The sequence below is a fragment of the Bombyx mori genome, chromosome 6 (assembly GCF_030269925.1).
Source record: "Bombyx mori chromosome 6, ASM3026992v2".
Classification (NCBI taxonomy): domain Eukaryota; kingdom Metazoa; phylum Arthropoda; class Insecta; order Lepidoptera; family Bombycidae; genus Bombyx; species Bombyx mori.
In genome coordinates, this window is record NC_085112.1 from 4,682,190 (window position 1) to 4,703,820 (window position 21,631).

General features: G+C 35.3%; 1 protein-coding gene across 6 annotated transcripts; it reads right to left on the bottom strand.

Moving 5' to 3' along the window:
* Positions 1 to 1,272: 1,272 nt before the first annotated feature.
* Positions 1,273 to 18,919, bottom strand: LOC105842260 (uncharacterized). 6 transcript variants are annotated; one of them, XM_021350903.3, is made up of 6 exons: positions 18,588 to 18,919; positions 13,558 to 13,623; positions 12,870 to 12,959; positions 12,147 to 12,246; positions 2,374 to 2,420; positions 1,273 to 1,533 (listed from the first exon to the last, which is right to left on the bottom strand). In XM_021350903.3, the coding sequence occupies exons 1-5, from the start codon at positions 18,682 to 18,684 to the stop codon at positions 2,390 to 2,392; spliced, it is 384 nt and encodes a 127-aa protein (XP_021206578.1). In that variant the 5' UTR covers positions 18,685 to 18,919; the 3' UTR covers positions 1,273 to 1,533; positions 2,374 to 2,389. The 6 variants fall into 6 exon arrangements, 4 of the variants coding, with proteins under 4 accessions (XP_021206578.1, XP_062524972.1, XP_012549611.1 ...); XM_062668988.1 differs by having other exon boundaries at positions 2,350 to 2,420; XM_012694157.4 differs by lacking the exon at positions 2,374 to 2,420.
* Between the last annotated feature and the right edge of the window lie 2,712 nt (positions 18,920 to 21,631).

Sequence of the window (21,631 nt, forward strand, 5' to 3'; positions counted from 1 at the left end):
CTGTGAAAAATGTTAATAGGAATTGAAATGAAATGAAAAGAATTTGGAACATTAATTAAATAGCATGAAATTAAATTAGTCAATTCAATTGGCAAAATATTAGTCATTTACAATTTAGAACTCTAAACATAATGTGACTGTCAACACTGAGGTTTGAGATTGACATTTGATAGACTTTTGGCGGGAACATATCTTCCTTTTTCCCTTCCTCTAAGTCTCGGAAATTTAAAGTTTTAGATTTGTATAAATATAAGCAAGACTTATAAATTAGTTCGCCAAAAAAGTTTCACTTCTGACATGTGTACTTTGTACGCACGCACTTTTTTTTTTATTGCTTAGATGGGTGGACGAGCTCACAGCCCACCTGGTGTTAAGTGGTTACTGGAGCCCATAGACATCTACAACGTAAATGCGCCACCCACCTTGAGATATAAGTTCTAAGGTCTCAAGTAGAGTTACAAGGGCTGCCCCACCCTTCAAAACCGAAACGCATTAGGGTGGTGGTACCTACCTACGCGCAGACTCTCAGGAGGTCCTCCCACCAGTAAGCTATACTAACTAATATCATATAGGTACCTACATAATATAGTATACTAATTTTAGTATACTAAATTAAGAAAATAGTACTAAACTACAATCTAGAGCAAATTTTTGACTTTGACTGAAAAGTAATTCATTTTTATATAAATTCAGAACAAAATCATGAAGTCGAATTTCCTGTGAGTTCAAGTTACACAGCCAAGAGATTTTCGATTCTATTGAAATGAAATATTCGTTCGCCTTGACTAAGACCCAATCAAAAAACTACACATCAGTTAAACTTTCTAAAGCCATGATATATGTATATGTATGAATGTAGTTTTCTATGTTTTTTTTTTGCTACTTATATAGATCCGATTTTACCGAAAGTAAAATATTTCACAGCATTTTAAAATAATTAAAAATATATTATATTTTGAAATCACTAAGTCTACTATGTACTAAAGAGTAGTCACGAAGGTACGAAACATTCATTATTTTATCACACAAACCGAAGTAAGTTTGAAATGAGTAAATAAATGCAAAATGCTCCATGATACTATTCCAGTCCACGATACCATTTTTCAAAAATATTTAGCCACTTAAAACTTAGAAACCTCTTGTGAATAGATATCTGAACTACATATTTAAATCAAATGATCACTAAATCATATCAAAAATATTAGCTACCTCTCTCTCTCTCTTTTTGATAGCCTTTGACGGATCTGATGGGAGCTCAAAATAAACAAGCCATATTTTTCAACGCTTTATTTTTTAATTTACATTAAAACGATTTAAATACATAGTTAAATGATATAACACACATATTGGGAACTATTAATCAACACCAATAAGTTTATAGGTACGTGATTAAATCATTACATAATACACATAGAGGAGTACATAATATTACAACATTAAATAAAACATATTTCATGTTTTTATTTGTATGAGACATTTCAAACGTATATCTTGTACGGAATCTCTGTGACGTCTCCCGTGGGATATTCAGTACTGAAACAAGAAAAATATTATTAAACATAATTTATTATTGTGACACTTTTGGAAATTTATGTAAATAATATTATATGTAGCTTGATGGATTTATTGCGAGTGATGCATTCGTCCTTGAAAAGTAATATAATTTCTGAATGGGTTCTATTTAATGCTAAGCTCTTTATTTTTTTATTCCCATTAGTGGATTTGGTGTTTGGTTGGTGGATGCTTCCTTCCTTAAATAGTCATTCACCAATGCAAAATAAAAACAAAAAAAAATGAATATGCGAATTATTGTCTGTGGTTAAAAAAAAATCCAATTGGACAAACCCGCAATGTACAGCGAATAGAGCTGAGGGCGTTGTAATAAAAAGTAGACAACATATAGCCAGATTAGACGTGTGCATTAGACGGGTGAAGGAGATCAAAGTGTACCTGGTGTCAGCTAAATAGCGGACCCATACCATACAGACGTCACAGCGTGAATTCCGTCACCAATCTTGAGGCATGAGGTCTATGTCTAAATTGTACAGTACAACTTTAAGTTCCTAAAGTGCTACAATGCTGTGCTGACAATTGAAGCCAAGTTGTTAAATATAAACTACATTGGTTTTATTTAGTAATGCGTAGTAAGGAGATCCTTTAAGAACTGATTGCAATTTTTTATTGTATTATCGTGTTACAAACGAGTCCTTTATTTAGGGTAGGTTAGGGTAGTGGTCAAAGTATCCCGTTTTCCGAAATCGTATTTTCAAATAAGTAGATTCCATGTGCATTCCTATGAAGAACGAATACCACTTCCTTTACAAAATGAGATATAAAAATGGAACTTACTAAGTTATAAACAATGTTAGTTACCTAAATAATGTCTTCGTTAGCCGTATAAACAATAACGTGTACTGTCCCTGCAAGTGTGAATTACGTATTTATTTGAGTTGTGTGCAATACTTAATCAGTATACACATACATATGTATATTGTATGTGAGACGATAAGGCGAAATCTAGTGAATCTTGTCTTAAAAACTCTTAATTTCAAAAAACCACCCGTAAGATCATTATCTCAATCGATTACTGACATTGACATTCAAATTCTTTTTAATCAAATCTAGAGTTTAGTTAAACCGATTTTCCTATTTTTATTAAACGGCTATTGATGAGCTTAGCTTTATCAATAAGACAGTTTGGTACCATTTTTTCCTATGTTTCTCAAACAAATTTCTTTTTCAATTATTTTTTTAGTAGATTTTATTTTCTTTGATAAATAATAACCTTGTCCAATAGGGAAACACTAATTTACTATTATATATTAAAACCCGAAACATACATTATCGATTTGAAGAACATCATTTTAAAAATCGGTGGACCCTAACAAAGACGTTGTCTGATTCGAGTTGTCGTTCCTTAAATTGTAGACACAATTACGTATGCTAAATAATATATATTTAAATCAACTGAAGCATCATGGCGATAGCTCGATTGATATAATTACTGTGTCGTCAATCTTTAAATATTTTTATGACAAAAAGTACCGTGGTTACATGAGTGTTGCAACCGTTCTTGTAACGTACTGTGTAGGGTGCGATGTGAGTTTGTTAGTTAAAGATAATGTTACTTAAAAATGTTTATTGTTAAAATATAGATAAATTAAATTAAATGTTAATGTTATGAATGCACCCGGGTGACGCGGTTGTTGATCGTGCACTGACGAATAGTGGAAATGAAGTTAACGCGTCACGCGAATTATGCTGACAAAGGTGTTCGGTAATATATCACCGAACATATTCCGGGGCAACAAAATAGAGTATACTTTAATGAAATAATTGTTAGTAAATAGATGATTACGGCTTACAAGAGGATGAAAGACAAACAAAAATTAAATTAAAATGTTAGTATAATACAATTTAAGAACTTAGGGTCCATATAGGTTTTCTTGGTATTGGAGAGCACGCTTTGTTTGACACTTTGGCATAAATGTTCACATCACCAGGCGAAGGGTCCACCACAGAAGGTCGCGCACTAAACCCTGCCTTAGCACTATTTACATTTTCACATTCACTATACTGTTGAAGCTCGATGCCGTCAGAGATGATCGCCCGGTTCGCACTCAACCGTCGTCGTCGCCAGAGTAGCACGCCGGTGGCCAGCACGATGACGATGACGATGATGTATGTTATCACATACTGATGAATATCGTGAGATGTTAATGAAGTCTCCAATACTGGCGGGGAGTTTTCTAGATCTTCAATACGCACGTGTAGTTTCTGGAGAGCGTTCTGCAAATCTTTAGACTCGCTGACATTCAGGTTCTCAGTGTTGAGAAGAGAGCTGTTTATGATATTATTTATGGGATCTATTATTGGAACGTAAATGTTAGACTGAATCTCCAGCTTATTGTTGTTTGTTTTAGGGATATGAAGTGTATAATCTGATCCCTTTATGAGGCAACCTGGCTCTAGATACAGACGACCAGTGTTATTCAACTGTTTCAAGGCAATATGTTCTCCGCACATGACCTTTACTTCGCAGGTGCCACAGCAGTGATATAAATATAAAGAGAGATGAGTTAGTGCTATTATTTTGGTTTCACAATTAGAATACTTTAATTTGCATACGTTGCTATTAAGTTTAATCTTACAAAACTTAGTCTCCGGTCGTAAATGAAGAATCGGCGTTCTAAGCTTGCAGTAGTAAGCTTCTTCTTGTTGATTACAGGATAAGACTTCTTCGGTGGTGAGTTCAAGAAAGGAATCTCTTTTCAAGTCGGTAGCAATGTATTCGTATGCCGGAACTACTTCAATAGTCATATTTCCGCTTTGATGAGGAATAGAATGTACTTTATAAAGTTTGAATCGATCTTGATAAATGAGTGGAAATGTTATCTCGAATAAGAAATATTGTAGAGTAATACGAGCCTTTATGTTTAACAGAGGATACAAATTCTTAATATTCTGCGGTTCTACGGGAAGAATTGTGTCTTCCGGTAAATATCCGGTGATAATGTTTAGTTCCTTTTGAAGTTGTTCTGGAGTAAGTAAATGAATGTTGAATTGACCATGATGTATGTTAGTTAAAATGTCTAACAATATATTTTGCGACCCTTTCAAATTGTGCAATAAATTAGTTGTAATAATGGACATTAAGGTAAATTCTTGTAGAATCGATATGTTGTTTACTTGCTGTTGAAGTCGATTTGACATGTTTTCTAGGTTAGTTATGTGTTTATTAATAGTCTTATGTTGCTTAGACATGACTTCTTCTGTTCTTTTTAGTAAGTTGTATTCAGATTCGACGATCGAAGTTTGGTTTTTCCATAAACTCACTAAGTACTGTTCATTATGTTTTACGAGCTCTATGTCTTGCGAGTATTTTTCTGCGAAATGTTCATCTAATACTCCGAACAGAGAGTTAGCAAGATATCCGACACCGTTGATAAAACCACGACGCTGTCTGTAGTGCTCATTCAAATGTTGATTCATAAGTAGCTCATTATAGTAAGTTAATTCTTTGTATTCGTGGATCAATTGATCGACTATTATGCTACACTGACCATCTTCCAGGACTTTGCATGATTTATCTAAATGTGTTGTCGCCTTTTCGAATGCCTTCATTCCTTCTCGATATGGAGACATGTTATAATATACAACCAAGTTCCAAGTGTTCTTTATTAAATATAATTTTGTTACGGGATCAAAATATAATGATCGATCACCTTTCAGCTCGGTTATGTTACAGGCATCGCTGGTGCATAATGACATGAAAAATATTAATGCCATCACCATACACGATAGTCTTCCACGTCTTGATTGTTTTTGCTTGTGTTTTGTAGGTTGAGAAGAACAATCATTTTGTGTTTTCTTATAGTCAGAATTGTCCACTTGCTCAGCTGATTCAATGGGCAATTTAGACAGTTTGACGACAGGTCGTTGTATAATGCAATTTTTTGTTTTGAGCGATACCACCCTGACATAGCCGTCGTTGCCGGGAAACACTTCTATGACTCTACCCATGAGCCATTTTCCAGCCGGAAGATTGTCTTCATGAATAACCACCATATCTCCAATCTTCATGTTTGTTTGTGGCTTCACCCACTTCTGCCGCGTTGTTAATTGTGTTAAATAGTTTGTCTTCCAATTATGCCAAATCTGTTTGAATATGCTGTTGGTCAAATGCCATCTAGTTCTAGCGTCCTCTTTTGTTTCTATAACGGTTACCCCCACCCTTCCATTTAAGAAATGTGCTGGTTACAGGTAATCCAGGTCTTCTATGTTTTCTGTTAAAGAACACAATGGCCTAGAGTTAAGACAGGCCTCCAGTTGTGCTAAGATAGTGCAATACTCTTCAAACGTTAACTTTTGTTCTCCTACGACTCTTTTTAAATGCCACTTCAAGCTCTGCACGGCTCGTTCCCACAGGCCTCCTGCACTCGGCCAAGAGGGTGCGTTGAAATGCCATTCAATGTTCATTTCTGCAACTTCAGCCAAAAGACTGTCACTAAGGACATGGCATAAAGTATCATATTCTTCCTGTAGCATTCGGTTGGCTCCAACGAAGTTCGTACCTTGATCGCTGTATAAGTGGCGCGGTGCTCCCCTTCGGGCCGCCATCCTTCTGAGTGAAGCCAAGAATGCTGAGCTCGTTAAGTCAGAGACTAAGTCCAAGTATACCGCCTTCGTAACCAAGCAAACGTATACGACGATGTATCCTTTGGTTGTTTTCACACCTCTTCCTTTGTTGATCTTGACATCTACAAAACCAGTATAATCTACTCCAGTATGGTAGAATGGCGCAGCCTGGTTGACTCTAGCAGCAGGAAGATCACCCATTAGCTGGTACAACTTCTTTGTATCATATCTACGACATGTTACACAATTCCTTAACTGTTTTTTGGTTGTATTGTATCCACTAGTTATCCAGTATTGTTGTCGGAGTGTTGTTAAGGTAAGTCGAGGCCCTCCGTGAAATGTTAACCCATGTGCTTCGTTTATTAATAATTCGGCTAAACGGCCTTTGTTGGGAATTATTTTGGGATGTTTCATTTCAGCACTCATGTTCGCGTTCTTTAGTCGACCTCCAACACGTAGGACACCGTCTTGATCGATGAACGGTTTTAAATTTAATAATTTACTGTTCGACGCAACTTGTTCATTTTTGCTTAGTTTTTCTATATCGGACCTAAATTCCGTTCTTTGAATATGTTTTATAATAGCTGATTTGGCATTGCGCAGTTCTCGTAAAGTTAGGTACGACGGTAATTGTTTACGCTGCACAATAGGTGTCAATGCTCGTCGTATCCATGCTAATACGCGAACAATTTTTTGAAATGTGCTAAATTGTTGTAGTAAATTATCAATAACATATTGTTTGTTTTCATGTTGTAAAACGTGTACTAACTTCTTGTTTTTTGTTTCTTCTTCTGTTTTATATATTAATTGTTCCTGTTCCCTTTTAAATGTTTTTAGCCATGACGGTCCGTTCCACCATAAAGCATGGTTTACCAACTGATCGCCAGTAAGTCCTCGTCTTGCCGCGTCAGCGGGGTTCTCGCTTGATTTTACGTATCTCCAGGTTTCAGCTGGAATTATTGATGTTATAGCAGTAACTCTATTAGCAACGAACGATTTCCAACGGTTTGGCTCTCCATTCAGCCAACCTAAAACGACCATCGAATCACACCAGCAGTAGAGCTCCAATCGACAATTTAAACTTGCTTTGATGAGTTTAATGAGCTTAGAAAGCAAATGAGCCCCACAAAGTTCAATCCGTGGTAATGTTAAGGCTTTCTTATGGGGTACGAGCTTCGACTTGGCTGCTAGAAGCGTTATGTTCTGTAGATTTTTAGACCGAGCGTACACCACACAAGCGTATGCAGCAGTGGACGCATCACAGAATCCATGTAATTCAATAATATTATTCTCTTCTGATAAGATCCACCTGGGTATGGTACAATTGTTAATGTTATCGATGTCTGTCGTTAATCTTGACCACTCAATATGAACATCTTCAGGCACTAAATCGTCCCACATCAGATCTTTCTTCCATAGTCTTTGGAATAGTAATTTTAGTTTTGTTGAAAGCGGTGTTAACCAGCCGAGTGGATCAAACAATTTAGATATTTCTGATAGTAACTTCCGTTTGGTAAGTTTTGTTGTAGACTTCAAGAAGTTGCATTTAAAGGTAAAGTGATCTTCTTTCGGATTCCAACGTAAGCCTAATGTTTTCGAAGTGTCGTCCGCCTTAAAGTAAAAAATTGTTTTATCGTTACATTCTTGTGTTTGTTCGAGAAGTTGATGTTTGTTTGATGACCATTTTCTGAGATTAAATCCGCCCGACTTCAAGAGCTCCTTTAAATCTGATATCACTTTTTTACCTTTCTCCATAGAATAGCACCCGTGGAGAAGGTCGTCCATGTAAAAGGATCCTTCTAAAACTGTTGCTGCTTCCGGATATTTGTCTCGTTCATCTAATGCCAGTTGCTTTAACGTCATCATTGCTAGAAAGGGTGCTGCTTTTGTTCCGTAAGTGACTGTTGTTAGTTGGAATGACTGTATCGGTTGTTTTGGTGACTGTCTCCATACGATTTTCTGAAGTTGTTGATCATCGCTATTTATTAAAATTTGTCGATACATTTTCTCAATGTCAGCGGTAAATGCATACGGAAACTGTCTCCATTGTAATAAGAGAACCTGTAAATTCTTTTGTAGATTAGGTCCTTTATGCATAATGTCATTTAAACTCAATTTAGAAGATGTTGAAGCTGACCCATTGAACACGACTCTTAAGCTTGATGATGAGGATTCTTCACGTAAAATACCGTGATGAGGCATATAGCATTCATGTTTTATGTTTTTGTTGTTTTCTGGGATCATATGTCCTAATTTAGCATATTCGTACATAAATGTTTTGTATTTTAGTGCCAAATCCTTCTGTTTATTAAACTTATGTTCTAAATTTTTGAGTTGAGCAATCGCCATTGGTTTCGATTTACCTAAATTATGTTTTAAATCTTGCTTTAGAGGCAATCTCACTTCATATCGACCATTTTCCATGCGTTTTGTTGTTGAGCAGTAAAAGTCGATACATTCCTGATCTTCTACGGAAATATTCGTCGATTCGTTGATTTCTTCCACCTCCCAAAATTTATGTATATCTTCCACGTTATTGAGAGCCACATTACAATGATAAGTTTTAATACTTCCGCATAAAAACCATCCTAACTGTGATTGTTGAGCCATGGGTTGTTGTAAGGTTTCTCCTTTAATCACTCCTCCCAGAATAATGTTAGCGTAGATATCCGCACCGAACAGTAGATCGACTGGCCGACTCTTGTAAAACTCGGGATCAGCTAAATTGATATTATTCAAATATGACCACGCTGGCTTAGAAAAAGTTTTGTTTGGTAAACTTTTTATTAAATTGTTCATAATGAGTGCCTCTAGTTCGAAATTGAAGTCATTGTTAATTGAGGAGCATTCTATGATTACCTTTCCTTTGCAGCTGTTTTCGTTTTGGCCTACACCAAATATCACCCCTTTGCATCTTTGACGCTTTAATCCTAATGTTTGGGCTGCTGCTTCAGTTATCAAAGATATTTGCGAGCCTTGATCTAACAAAGCTCGCATGTTGTAATAGGTTCCATCAGCCGCTTTCACCTTCACCAAAGCAGTAGCTAATAAAACTTCTGAACTCTCATTTAGCGAAGCATTAGAGGTTTTTGAAACATTCTCATTTCGTGTTATGCGTTGTTTCGCAATGTTTTGTTCAGTTGACACCGGAGCTGACAAGTTCATGTATTTCGTAAATGCTTCGTGTAATGTAGTGTTATGCGGAGCTAAGCATTTCCGACAAGTTAATGTTGAAGTGCATGGATTTCCATTATGACTAAAAAGACAATTGATACAAAGTTTCAATTTGTTTACAGGTTTTGAGTTTCTGTTCGTCATTCATCAATAAGTAATTCTTGCAATTATAAAGTCCATGTTGTTTATTGCACAGTGGACATTTGAAATACGAAATATGCATTGATTTCGCAATCGGTCTATTTCCATCACTTTGTTTAATAAAATTGTTTGATTTGTTGAATGGATTATAATTATTTTTTCGAATGTTAGAAAATGCCTGAGGATAATTTGTTTGATTTAGAGGCCTCTGAGGTACTATTTCTTGTTTTCGACGCGATGCTTCAAGACTAAAAAATTTTGTTTCCAAAAATTCCAGAAATTCTTTCAAAATTGGTAGTTCTCTGGAGTTCTTCAACGATTGTATATAATCCGTGTAGGTCTCGGAGTCTAACTTTTGACCTAGTATATGAACGATTATAGGGTCCCATGATGTTATATTAACCCCTAAGTTTTTTATGGCATTAAGGCATTCCTGAGTGGTATCATGCATTCGTTTAATTTGTTGTAAGGATTGTTGATGCATACTTGGGAGTCCCAACAAAATGTTTATGTGAGATGAGAAGATTAACTTTTTGTTGTCGTATCGATGATATAAAATATCCCAACATACCAAATAATTATCGCTACTTATTTGAAGGTGTTGTATGAGCTTTTCAGCATCTCCTCTTATTTTACTTTTCAGGTGTTGCATTTTTTGACTGTTAGATAGAGATGGATTGTTGTGAACAGCTTCCGTGAATAAATCTTTGAAAGAAACCCACTGATTATAATTTCCGCTGAAGACAGGTATTTCCAATTGTGGAGTAGCATTCGATCTATGAGCTACCGACCACATCTTTGTGTTCAATGTTTTCTTGAGAGTATTAAATTTCTTCTCGTATCTATCGTACATGGCGGCGTATGTTTCATTTTCTCCGTCCATCTCGGATTCGATTTCCCAGTGAAGGCTATCGATAGCAGCCCATCGTTCGTGTAGTGTTTTTAAAGAGTCTTCAAATTCCCATTTATCAGCAATCAAATCTACGTCTATGTTTGATGTTGTTCGTATAAAGGCTTTAAAATTAGCATATTGTCTTTTTAAGAAATCATCCAATTTACTGTTTGTGCCTTGGCTTCTTTTCATTTGTTCAACCTGTTGGCTTTGCCCACTGGTTCTTGTTTCTTCATTTATTTGTTTTGACTTCACTCCTGCTGGCGTCCGGGAACGGGCACCAGCTTCCTCCCCTTCTTGAAGAATGCCTACTTGTTCTACTAGTCGCTGATACTGCTCGTTAATCATATTCTTGGTTGCCTCATACGTTTGATATATTTTTTCATACTGTTGTTCGATGAAGTAAGGATGAGTCTTACTTATTTCGGTTTGTATACGGTCATGGTTAAATTGGCATTCTTGCCAGTAGCTCTCTAAAGTACTCATCCTTCTCTTAAAATAATCAGCCGTCTTTCTATCCGCACTATCCTTTTTTTATGTTGATGCTAAGTTTGACAATGTTGTCATAAATCATGGATTGAATTTCAATGAGTTCTGCCATGTTGTATGTTTGTTATGTATTATTGAAGAATAATAAGGAATTTTATTACTTGATAATCCTGTTGTCACCTTACGAAACTCAGCCTCTTGTTCTTCGACACCAAAGTTCTTGTTATGTTATAGTTCTCACACCACACACGCTCACAATAAATGTTACGCTAGTTCAAAACCTCATTCGACGGGAACACTTTTTCACGGAATTCACCGACGCGCAAGGGTCTCTCGAAGGACCAAAATGTAGGGTGCGATGTGAGTTTGTTAGTTAAAGATAATGTTACTTAAAAATGTTTATTGTTAAAATATAGATAAATTAAATTAAATGTTAATGTTATGAATGCACCCGGGTGACGCGGTTGTTGATCGTGCACTGACGAATAGTGGAAATGAAGTTAACGCGTCACGCGAATTATGCTGACAAAGGTGTTCGGTAATATATCACCGAACATACTGACTTCTTATAAACGATACCAACTTTCAAGTTCCGTACAGTAAAAGTCGAACTTTGTATTTTATAACGAAATTTAATAATTGTCGTAATTAAAAAAATAAGACGCCCGATATACCCTATACTATGAAACGATGCAACTATACGTGTTCAAATTTCGAGGCAAGCTTTATTTTTATTATATATTATTATATGTTTATATAAATAGAATATTTGTAAGAAAATATGTAATTAGCACACGTTCGTAAACCTTAATCTTCCACGACGAAGGAATAGCGTGCAATGAAAATTTATTTCTATTTTATTTATATTTATATTTTCGTAGTAAGATGAACTATAAGCCCGCACGGCCTCACCATCCGGCTCATGTATTTCTGCCTCAAAGCAATCATGCGGTGATGGCTAGGACAGTCGAACACTAAACAATGAAACTTCAGCCTCATGTCTAACAGGGGCGGCAACATTGACGTCGTGCATAATGTCTATGGGCTCCAAGTCTAGATGGGCCGTGAGTTCGTTTTTCCGAAATTCATTACATTCAATATAAAATAGTAAAAACTTTCATCACAGAGACAGTTAACAATTTCCTCACAATTCCCATCATTATTACACTTTACATGAGATTATTTCGAATTTATGTAACTTTAATCGGGTCGGTTTATTTTTACTTTCTAAGATCGCATGAAACATAATGGAGAATTATTATCATAACTAAACTATATATCATATTTTATATCACTCATAATTTAATCTTACACATAAGGGTGCTTGCTTTGCATCATCAAAGAAAGGGCCGTTTTGGAGCTGCGTTTTCCAGGAGATTCGTCTGTCCATAAGTCTTTATTTAGCATGTGATCTGTAAAAAAATCGGTTGTCTATAAAGTCGGCTTACTGACGATTGTTGAACGTGACAACGTCATAAGAAAATACTGAAGGAATGGTTTCATTTTTCAATTATAGCAATCATCGTTGCTATAAACAATTGAAACCACATTCACTTTACACTGAACTTCATACTTGACGAAAACATGTAAATGTATTATTGTATAGCAGCTGTCCACGCGGATGCATCGCTCACTCAAGTAGGAGAGAGACAGATGTCGAACGCTGCTGAACGCGGAGGCCGATTGTGCCTCTTTGTCGGTCGTTGCGCGCTCTCGCTTGGACTTCAAGCCTTACATGGAAAGCCTCAGAGCGAGGTAACGCCGCATGAGTCATGTTTTTTCGTGCGTGCAGCCGGCTCCATCGAAGTATAAGACGTTGTCACGTCAAAAATATTGTAAAAAATTGATCACCCAACGAACAAACAACATTTTTTAATAGTTAGTTTCAAATAGAACAATTGAGATACTTGTAAGACATTCTTTTGAAAAATGTCTCTCTCGACAACCTTTATAAAAAGAGCAATCTTATAGAATCTATGACCTTCAACATGTCGTCCGTCGACTTTGTCAGTATCAGAAAATAAATTATACCAACTCTTATAAATGTTCCCAGTTCTCTTTTTGTATTCTTGTTCAAGTGCTGGTAGCATTCCCGGATACAGCTGTAGCGGTGTTCGATAGAAATCTGAAAACATCAACAAAGTACACACTTGTACTGCTCCTATCTTAAGAGATCTGTACCTATATATTAATACGTGAAGAAAAATCTCAGTACCCGTTTTTACGAAAATTGCGCGGACAGAGGAGTATGTTTCCCACACTTATAGAGAATATAGAGAAGGAGTGCAGAATTGTAATATATTTATAAAATTATACATAAAAATACATTAAATTAATAAATAAAACATTACACACACTACCATGTATTTGACACACACACGCAAGCATACTATTTGTTTATTGTGAAAGTTTTCTTATTTCTCATAGTCTGTAGTCAAAAGCATTAATAGAGTAAGTATTCAAGGTATTTGTGTAAAGTGTAGTCTTGTCGAAATCTGTGAATAAAGAATCACAATAGTGCACAAACCTATAATTTCAATTAATTATAGTCGAATTTCGACTACTGGGGGAACACTGGTTCATTTTAAAATACTCGAAATCTCATGAAATTTAATATTATTGCTTTGTACAATATATGGAATTGTGAGCGTGTCTAATTAAAACAACATTACAGCGGCATAAAGTTAAATACAAAATAGCCTCTTTGTAATATTTAAACTTACATAGCATTCGGTCACTCGAAGCTGGCCCCTCCGACGACCCCTCTTCAGATCTAGCCCGAAGATAATCTGAAAATGACTTAACGTTAGCAGAACGAATAAAATAAATGTAACTCAAATAATATTTGATTTAGTCTTATTTCTTTAAAGTATACTTTTCATATTTTCACTTATGTCAGGTAAAAATGTTTTTCACGATTTATTTTTATTGGTGACCGACCGTAATATTATGTTTTTAGCATTGAGTCTACGTGCTATATCTAACATCTTGTTTATTTGAGTAAACGATTATTGAACAAGCACCAAATAAAATGTCAATGAAAAATCAATTCGGAATTGCGTTCAAAGATTATCTAATAAAAAAGTAACAACCTAATAAAACCATAGTTGAAATTCTTATTGAAGATATAATATTAAAAAACAAGACATTTAATGAAGTAAGCATTTGTAAATAAGTATTTTTTTATCTTACAGGACATACATTTGAACAAAATTACGCACGCGAATAGATTAACGTAATAATCACTACATAGTATAAAACAAAGTGGCTTTCTCTGTCCCTATGTCTGTCTGTCCCTATGTATGCTTAAATCTTTAAAACTAGGCAACGGATTTTGATGCGGTTTAATAGATAGAGTGATTGAAGAGGAAGGTTTATGTGTATAATAACATCCATTAAATAGTGGAGAAATCAATAATAAATTACAGTTTCCGAAGCGAAGCGGGGGCTGGTCGCTAGTAATTAATACAACTTAATGTTTTCTATAACCTTTTAAAACCAGATGATCTGGTACTTGTCTTCCAATTTAGAGCAATCAATAAAGAACGAATTATTAATTAACTGATTGCTATAGAAAGTAAGGAATTAATATGTAATATTTTTAAGGTAAGAATTAGTCCTTTCAAAGAAAGTACTTTCAGCTAAGACACCACCAAATAATATTCAGCTCTAAAAGTAATAATTTTACACCATTAAAGATCATTGAGTCGAGCTTTGGATAAAAATCCATTAGAAGTATTAAAATTTATTTTTCCACCTAGAAGTTATAATTAATACAACGACTATTACTGATTAACAAAATAAAAAGAAAGCTATTTATATTAACATGTTTCCATCCTTATTTATTCAGTTACAAAGAATGTATACAGCGAATCAAAGTAAGTATTATCTAATTTCAGGAATAATTTAATCAAAACATGTAATAAAAAAATGGAATCCGGTGTGTTTGTACATAGAAAAAGTTGATTTAAGCTTTCGCGGCTATCTTCACTATACCTATATTTTTTTTGGAGTTTACTCCTTTAGAATCGATTTACATATATAGGCCCGGGGTATGAAAATTATGGGGACCAAAATCGTACTAGCATGTCACACGAAATGCGTTATGCGCCTGATTGCGCATGTCACACGAAATGCGTTATCGCAGGTGACGCCGGGCTGCTGCGCCGGCAGTCCGCCACAAAGCCTCGTACTGATCGCGCGTTTCTCTCATTATTGTATTTTCATATATTTGTTAGTCGTTTGTTTTGTGTCTCGTTAATTTGTTAATAATCTGTAGTGTATCGTGTTGTCGTAATATAGAACTATTTCTCGTATTGTTTCGTTTAATTTTTTATATCCAGTAAACTCCAGTCGTGCGTCGGAGCGGACACACACACTTTTTTTTTTTTTATTGCTTAGATGGGTGGACGAGCTCACAGCCCACCTGGTGTTAAGTGGTTACTGGAGCCCATAGACATCTACAACGTAAATGCGCCACCCACCTTGAGATATAAGTTCTAAGGTCTCAGTATAGTTACAACGGCTGCCCCACCCTTCGAACCGAAACGCATTACTGCTTCACGGCAGAAATAGGCAGGGCGGTCGTACCTACCCGCGCGGACTCACAACAGGTCCTACCACCAGTAATTACGAAAATTATAATTTTGCGGGTTTCACTTTTATTACACGATGTTATTCCTTCACCGTGGAAGTCAATCGTGAACATTTATTGAGTACGTATTTCATTACAAAAATTGGTACCCGCCTGCGGGATTCGAACACCGGTGCATCGCTTCAATACAAATGCACCGGATGTCTTATCTTTTAGGCCACGACGACTTAAAGGTTTTTACCAAGATTTTTACATTAAATAAGTTCCTGTTAATGTAACTAAAGAATAGTAATGGAACAGAGAACAGTTTTTTCTCTCACATCTCCGGAACTACATACCTACTAATCAGATTTTTGTATAATTTTCACAAGTCGATAGAATTTAATTTGCTTCATTAAAACTGAATTTTAGAAAATGGCTATCGTTATTTAAAGACTTATGAAATTTATCGTTATAGAGAGAAAGAGAAAAAGAGAGAAAGAGAGAGGGCGAGAGAGAGGGGGAGAGGGAGAGAGAGGGGGAGAGGGTGAGAGAGAGGGGGAGAGGAAGAGAGAGGGGGGAGAGGGGGAGAGGGGGAGAGAGAGGGGGGGCGGGAGAGAGTGTTCTTTAATGTACACCCAAAATAATAATAATCTGAAACATTAAATACAAAAAATACAATTGGCGGTCTTATCGCTAAGCGCGATCTCTTATAGTGTTATATAGCAGATAATATTAATAATTCATAATGCGTATATAACTCTACATCTTTATTACATTTTCACGACCAAACCACCGAACCGATTTTAATAAAATTCGAGTTTGACCCCTGGGAAAGGATATAGGTTACCTTTCATCCCACACAGCTGAGCACTAGCCTTCACCCACTCGTTAGAAAATACAGTCCAAACAGACGAAAAATCGGGTTGAAAGTTAGTACTTAGTAAATATTAGCTGAATTCCTGATGCTTATTTCTGCCGTGAAGCAGTAATGCGTTTCGGTTGGAAGGATGAGACCTTAGAACTATATCTCGAGGTGTGTGGCGCATTTACGTTGTAGATGTCTATGGGCTCCAGTAACCACATCTAAGCAATAAATAAATAAAAAAAAGCTTAAAATAACTTGCACTATATACAAGAAACTTTTACACAGAAATTAGACTCACAAACAAATACCTGTTCATTGGTCACGCGATTGTAATAACACTAATAATCATTCTTCAACCTCGATAAATGAAAATTAAATTCATTTTCAACTTTTATGTAACATTCCGAATTACCGAGCAGAATTAAAAAAATGCTTACTCACAATTCAAATTTACTATCAGTAAAAAAAATGACAAAAGCTTATCCACTTGAATAATAAATTGTGGACGTTATTTATAAAAAATGAATATAAACTTAATTATCTTTAAACGTTTAAAAGTTTTTTTTTTTATTGCTTAGATGCATGGACGAGCTCACAGCTCACCTGGCGTTAAGTGGTTACCAGAGCCCATAGACTTCTACAACGTAAATGCCGCCAACCATCTTGAGGTATGAGTTCTAAAGTCTCCGTTTTAGAGTATAACGGCTGCCTCACCTTTCAAGCTGAAGCGCATTACTGCTTTACGGCTGAAATAGGTAGGATAGTGGTACCAAGAAGTCCTATCACTAGTCTTCGTGATACTATTATAAAATCAAAATACAATGCTCTTACGTTGAAAATACTACCAACATTTAAAAAAACCCTATTAGTCTCTATATATATTTTGACTTGAGTCATCTGATTTTTATTTTTCATTTGCTTTCACATCGAGAGCTTGAAAGGCCCTCTTCGGAATATAATAAAGCCGTCCATCTTTTATTTTTACCGGCAAACGATGAAAGCGATGAATGAAAGGGTTCTGAAAGCGAATCTTTTAATTAAAATTAACCTAGATTCACAGACGATAGCTCTCTTAGGCATGAAAATGAAAAGTTTGAAGGAAAACACGAAAATCGTAAAAAATACTAGATTGAAGTTACTCGTTACGAAAATGCAAGATAATTAGCTGGTAGGGAAAATTTTACTGACAGCACCATAGTTTATATTTCGACCGATAAGCAATATAATAAAATATACATTAGGGCTCAAAAAATGATGCAGTTTTTTTAAAACTACGGTCAATATCGCTTGTAGTACATTATGTCTACAACGTAAAATGAGAATGAAAAGTTTAGGTGTTCTATGTGTTTAGCGCAAGTTTTTTGACGTTCTCGATAGCGTAAAAGTTAACTCAAGTTTATTACTTTTACGCTATCGAGAACGTTAAAAAACACGCACTAAGCACACTGATAAATTTGTTGTCAAAAAGACCGATTGCGATATTCTAAAATGCACGCATCCCGTAAGTACCGTTATTTTAACATAAAGAATAGGTATACATCTGAGTTCATACATAAAAAATATTGACGACCAGTGAACGTCGTTTGGCAGAGATAGCATATTTGCCGATGAAATCGCCGAGTCGATGGCCTATCAATGACCGTCATTCCGTTTTATATTCTCCTCGAACCGCACTCTACGTCAAAGCGGATGCTTTTTTCCTTTTTCTTTTTAAATACAATTTTGTTTCGTACCGAACATGGTTTATGTTTATTGTTATGTAAGGCACTTCGTTGTCGATCGAAAGTTAAATGCTAAAATTTTATGTTTTATTAAGACATTAATGTCTCGCCGGCTAAACCGGTCGTATGCATACGCCTATTAATTTATTGTAAATAGGAAATTTAACATAATAGGTTGGGGGAAAAGTCTTTTGTATGTACGATGAGCTTGTAATAAAATCTCTTTGGCTATACTATTCGTATCTAGCTGGTTTTGGTATCATTAAAAGTTTAAATTTTAAAGAAGATAATTCCAAATTCAAATTAGAAAAATGTGTGATTTTTATTTATTTTTCGTACTGTCAAGATGAGTGAATATAATGAAGAAATTCGATACATTTAAAAAATTTACTACAAAAAAGGTAAAATGCAACGCAAGCCACGAAAAAAAAAAAAAATTTTCTTAAAAAATGCGAAGAAACTTTTTCCCCAACCTATTATACAAACCTAAATATTTTCAAATTAAAATTTCGACGGAATACCAGGTTAAATATGGAAATAACAGTCATAGGAAAATAAAAAACGATAAAACGATACTCAAAAATATGATACCTTTATAGAAATTGAAGCCATCTTTTCCGACATCGTGACATTTGATTGAAGCGCAGATTGCCAAAAAAGCTACAAGTGATATAAATGCTTCCTTCATTCTGCTATATACTTATAAAGAATAATGAACTAGCAAACGAGCATAGTACAGTTAGATTTATTGCTTGGAAGATGGCAAAAGACTGAATGTCTGTTCCGAGTATCGCCTTTTATAATTTCAAATGCGTGAGGGTTGCGGACTTAGGGTTGTCGGCTAAGTCACAGTGGTGGTATAAGTTCGATTCCAGTACAATTTTTCTATGTATCTAAAAGAAAAAAACTTGGAAACAAACATAATAGTAATTCATAGAAGAAATAGAGTAATGTAATGCACATTTAGAACATTAACTGCAGAGGTTGGCTTTGTTTGTAGAGTTTTTATAGTTCACTAGCTGACCCGGCAGACTTCGTAGTGCCTCAATTGATAAATAAAAGACCTAAACTTTTGTATAAAATAAACTTAAAACAAACACAAGGAATCCGTCCGACGGGGGACAAATCAAAGGAAAAACAAAATTGTTATCTTTAATTAATTCTAAGCATTTTCATATTTATCTACCTTTTAAACCTTATCTGGACTTCGAGTACGATTACCGGGGTACCTAAGCCTGCTTCTAGTGTTAGAGCTGAAGGCGTATAATGTAAAGGTTTGGATCTGATGGATCCGTAAGGACGTGTCTAGGACGTCGACGGTGACTGGCTCCTGCGTGATCAGAATTCGGGGAATAATCAACGGCGGCAACGATAAGGCGATTATCATGAACCGTCGCTACCTGTCAAAGCAGCTGACATATATCGTGTCTAAGCACGTTACCGACTTATATTATCTATATATTAATACGTGAACCAAAAACTTTGTATCTTTTACGAAAATTTCGCGGACGGAGGAGTATGAAATTTTCCACACTTATAGAGAATATAGAGAAGTGCACAATGCTAATATTTTTTTTAAATAATGCATAAAAGATACATTAAATCAATAAAGAAAACATTACGCACACTACATACAATGTATTTGACGCACACACGCATGCATACCATTTATTGTCGAACTTTTGTTCTTGACGTCTGTTGTCAAATTGAGAATAGATTAAATATTGTTCGTCTTTGTTAATATTTTTTATAGTGTAGTCTTGGCGAAATTTGTGATTATAGAAGTATAAAATACATCATAATAGTGTACAAACTTACAACTCCAATGAATTATAGTCGAATTTCGACGACTGCGGGGCCTCTAGTTTTGAGAAAAATAACAATCTTTGTGTGTACATAGTACCATTTCTATTGTAACATTCGACCTAACTGAACCTAATCTAACCTTTTGTCCACAAATAAGACATTTTGTGTTTGAAATTTACTGAAAAAATTATTATTAATATTCTTTGAAAATAAACATCTTGAGATAACATATTAAATCGCCTTGCGACAAGAAATGTAGTCATACAGATAAAATAATTAGTTATAAGGTGTATCTTCTTCAATTTCTAAAACAATAATATTTTTCTGATGACTCTACGTCTTAATGAATATATTGATATCGATCAAAAATAGCATTTTGCAACTTACTCTGGTCGCATACATAATTTACAACAAAAACAAATTGAAGTATAAATTTAATAAGTGAAGCTACTTAAGGAAAAATGAGTAGAGATATCGTTGAAGGGCTGTAAAAAGCCACTTACAATCGCTCGTGCAGCCGACAGCCCAGCAGGCAACCGCCGACGCAACCTTATGGAAATAACTTTGAAAGACAATTGTTATTTTTGTATTATACCCAAGACGACTGTCGTATTTTAAAGGAGTTTCATGCAAATGACAGACCAAGAATAATCAACTCCAGTTTTTTTTCTTCGGGAACAGTAGATGGAAAATGTTAGCTCGGGTTGGAACTATATTTATGTATTATTTCTTATTATTATTTTTTATTGCTTAGATGGGTGGACCAGCTCACAGCCCACCTGGTTTTAAGTGGTTACTGGAGCCCATAGACATTCACAACGTAACCCACCTTGAGATATAAGTTCTAAGGTCTCAAGTATAGTTAGAACGGCTGCCCCGCCCTTCAAACCGAAACGTATTACTGCTTCACGGCAGAAATAAGCAAGGTAGTGGTACCTAGCCGTGTAGACTCACAAGAGGTCCTACCACCAGTAATTAAATAAAATAGTGAATAATCTGTGGTAATATGTAATGTATATTCACTGGTCGCGGATAGGATTTCGAGGTAGTACAGGCCATTTTAATGTCTATTTCTGACAGAATTAAGCATGATGTCACCAAACGGCCATCTGGTGTAAGTGACATGGTCACTACACAAAGGGGTCGCGGGCTCGAATTCCGCCAAGGGAAGATATTTGTATGATAAATATAAATGTCTTTTCCAGGGTTATGGATGTATATTAAATATGTGTATAATAAAAATCTTATATTTATTTCCATTATCTGGTACCTGTAACACAAGTTCTTTACGAACTTATCACGGGACCAGTTAACGTGGCGTTACTGTTAGTAAATATTTATATTTATTTCTGGTAATTTCTTCATTTTCCTTGAGTCGCAGACGGTCATTCGACTGACACAGTCGTCCATGACCACGAAAACTGTAAAGTATTTAAAACTTCGGAAATTTAATGATAAAAAAAAGAAGATTAAACCGTAAAACTACTTTTAATCTTTATATGAAGGGTGCGACATCCATTATTCCATTAAGAAATCAACTTCTTATTACAAGGTGGATCGCGACATTCATATTGTGGTGTCCATGGACTCCAATTGGACTGTAAATCAGTCTGACTTCTACTTCAATATTTTTTTTAAATTAAAATCATCTCATCGCTAATTGCATCTCTAAAAATGTTTCTTTAAATCTATCATCGCTAAAGGTTAATCTAATCATGTACGGTTCCATTCCACAAACTCGTGTATCTAAAAACTGATAATACCAAATACTTTTTTCCACGTGTGTTTGGTGTAACGTAGTTACTGTCCTCAAAGAGCAAACTGATTCG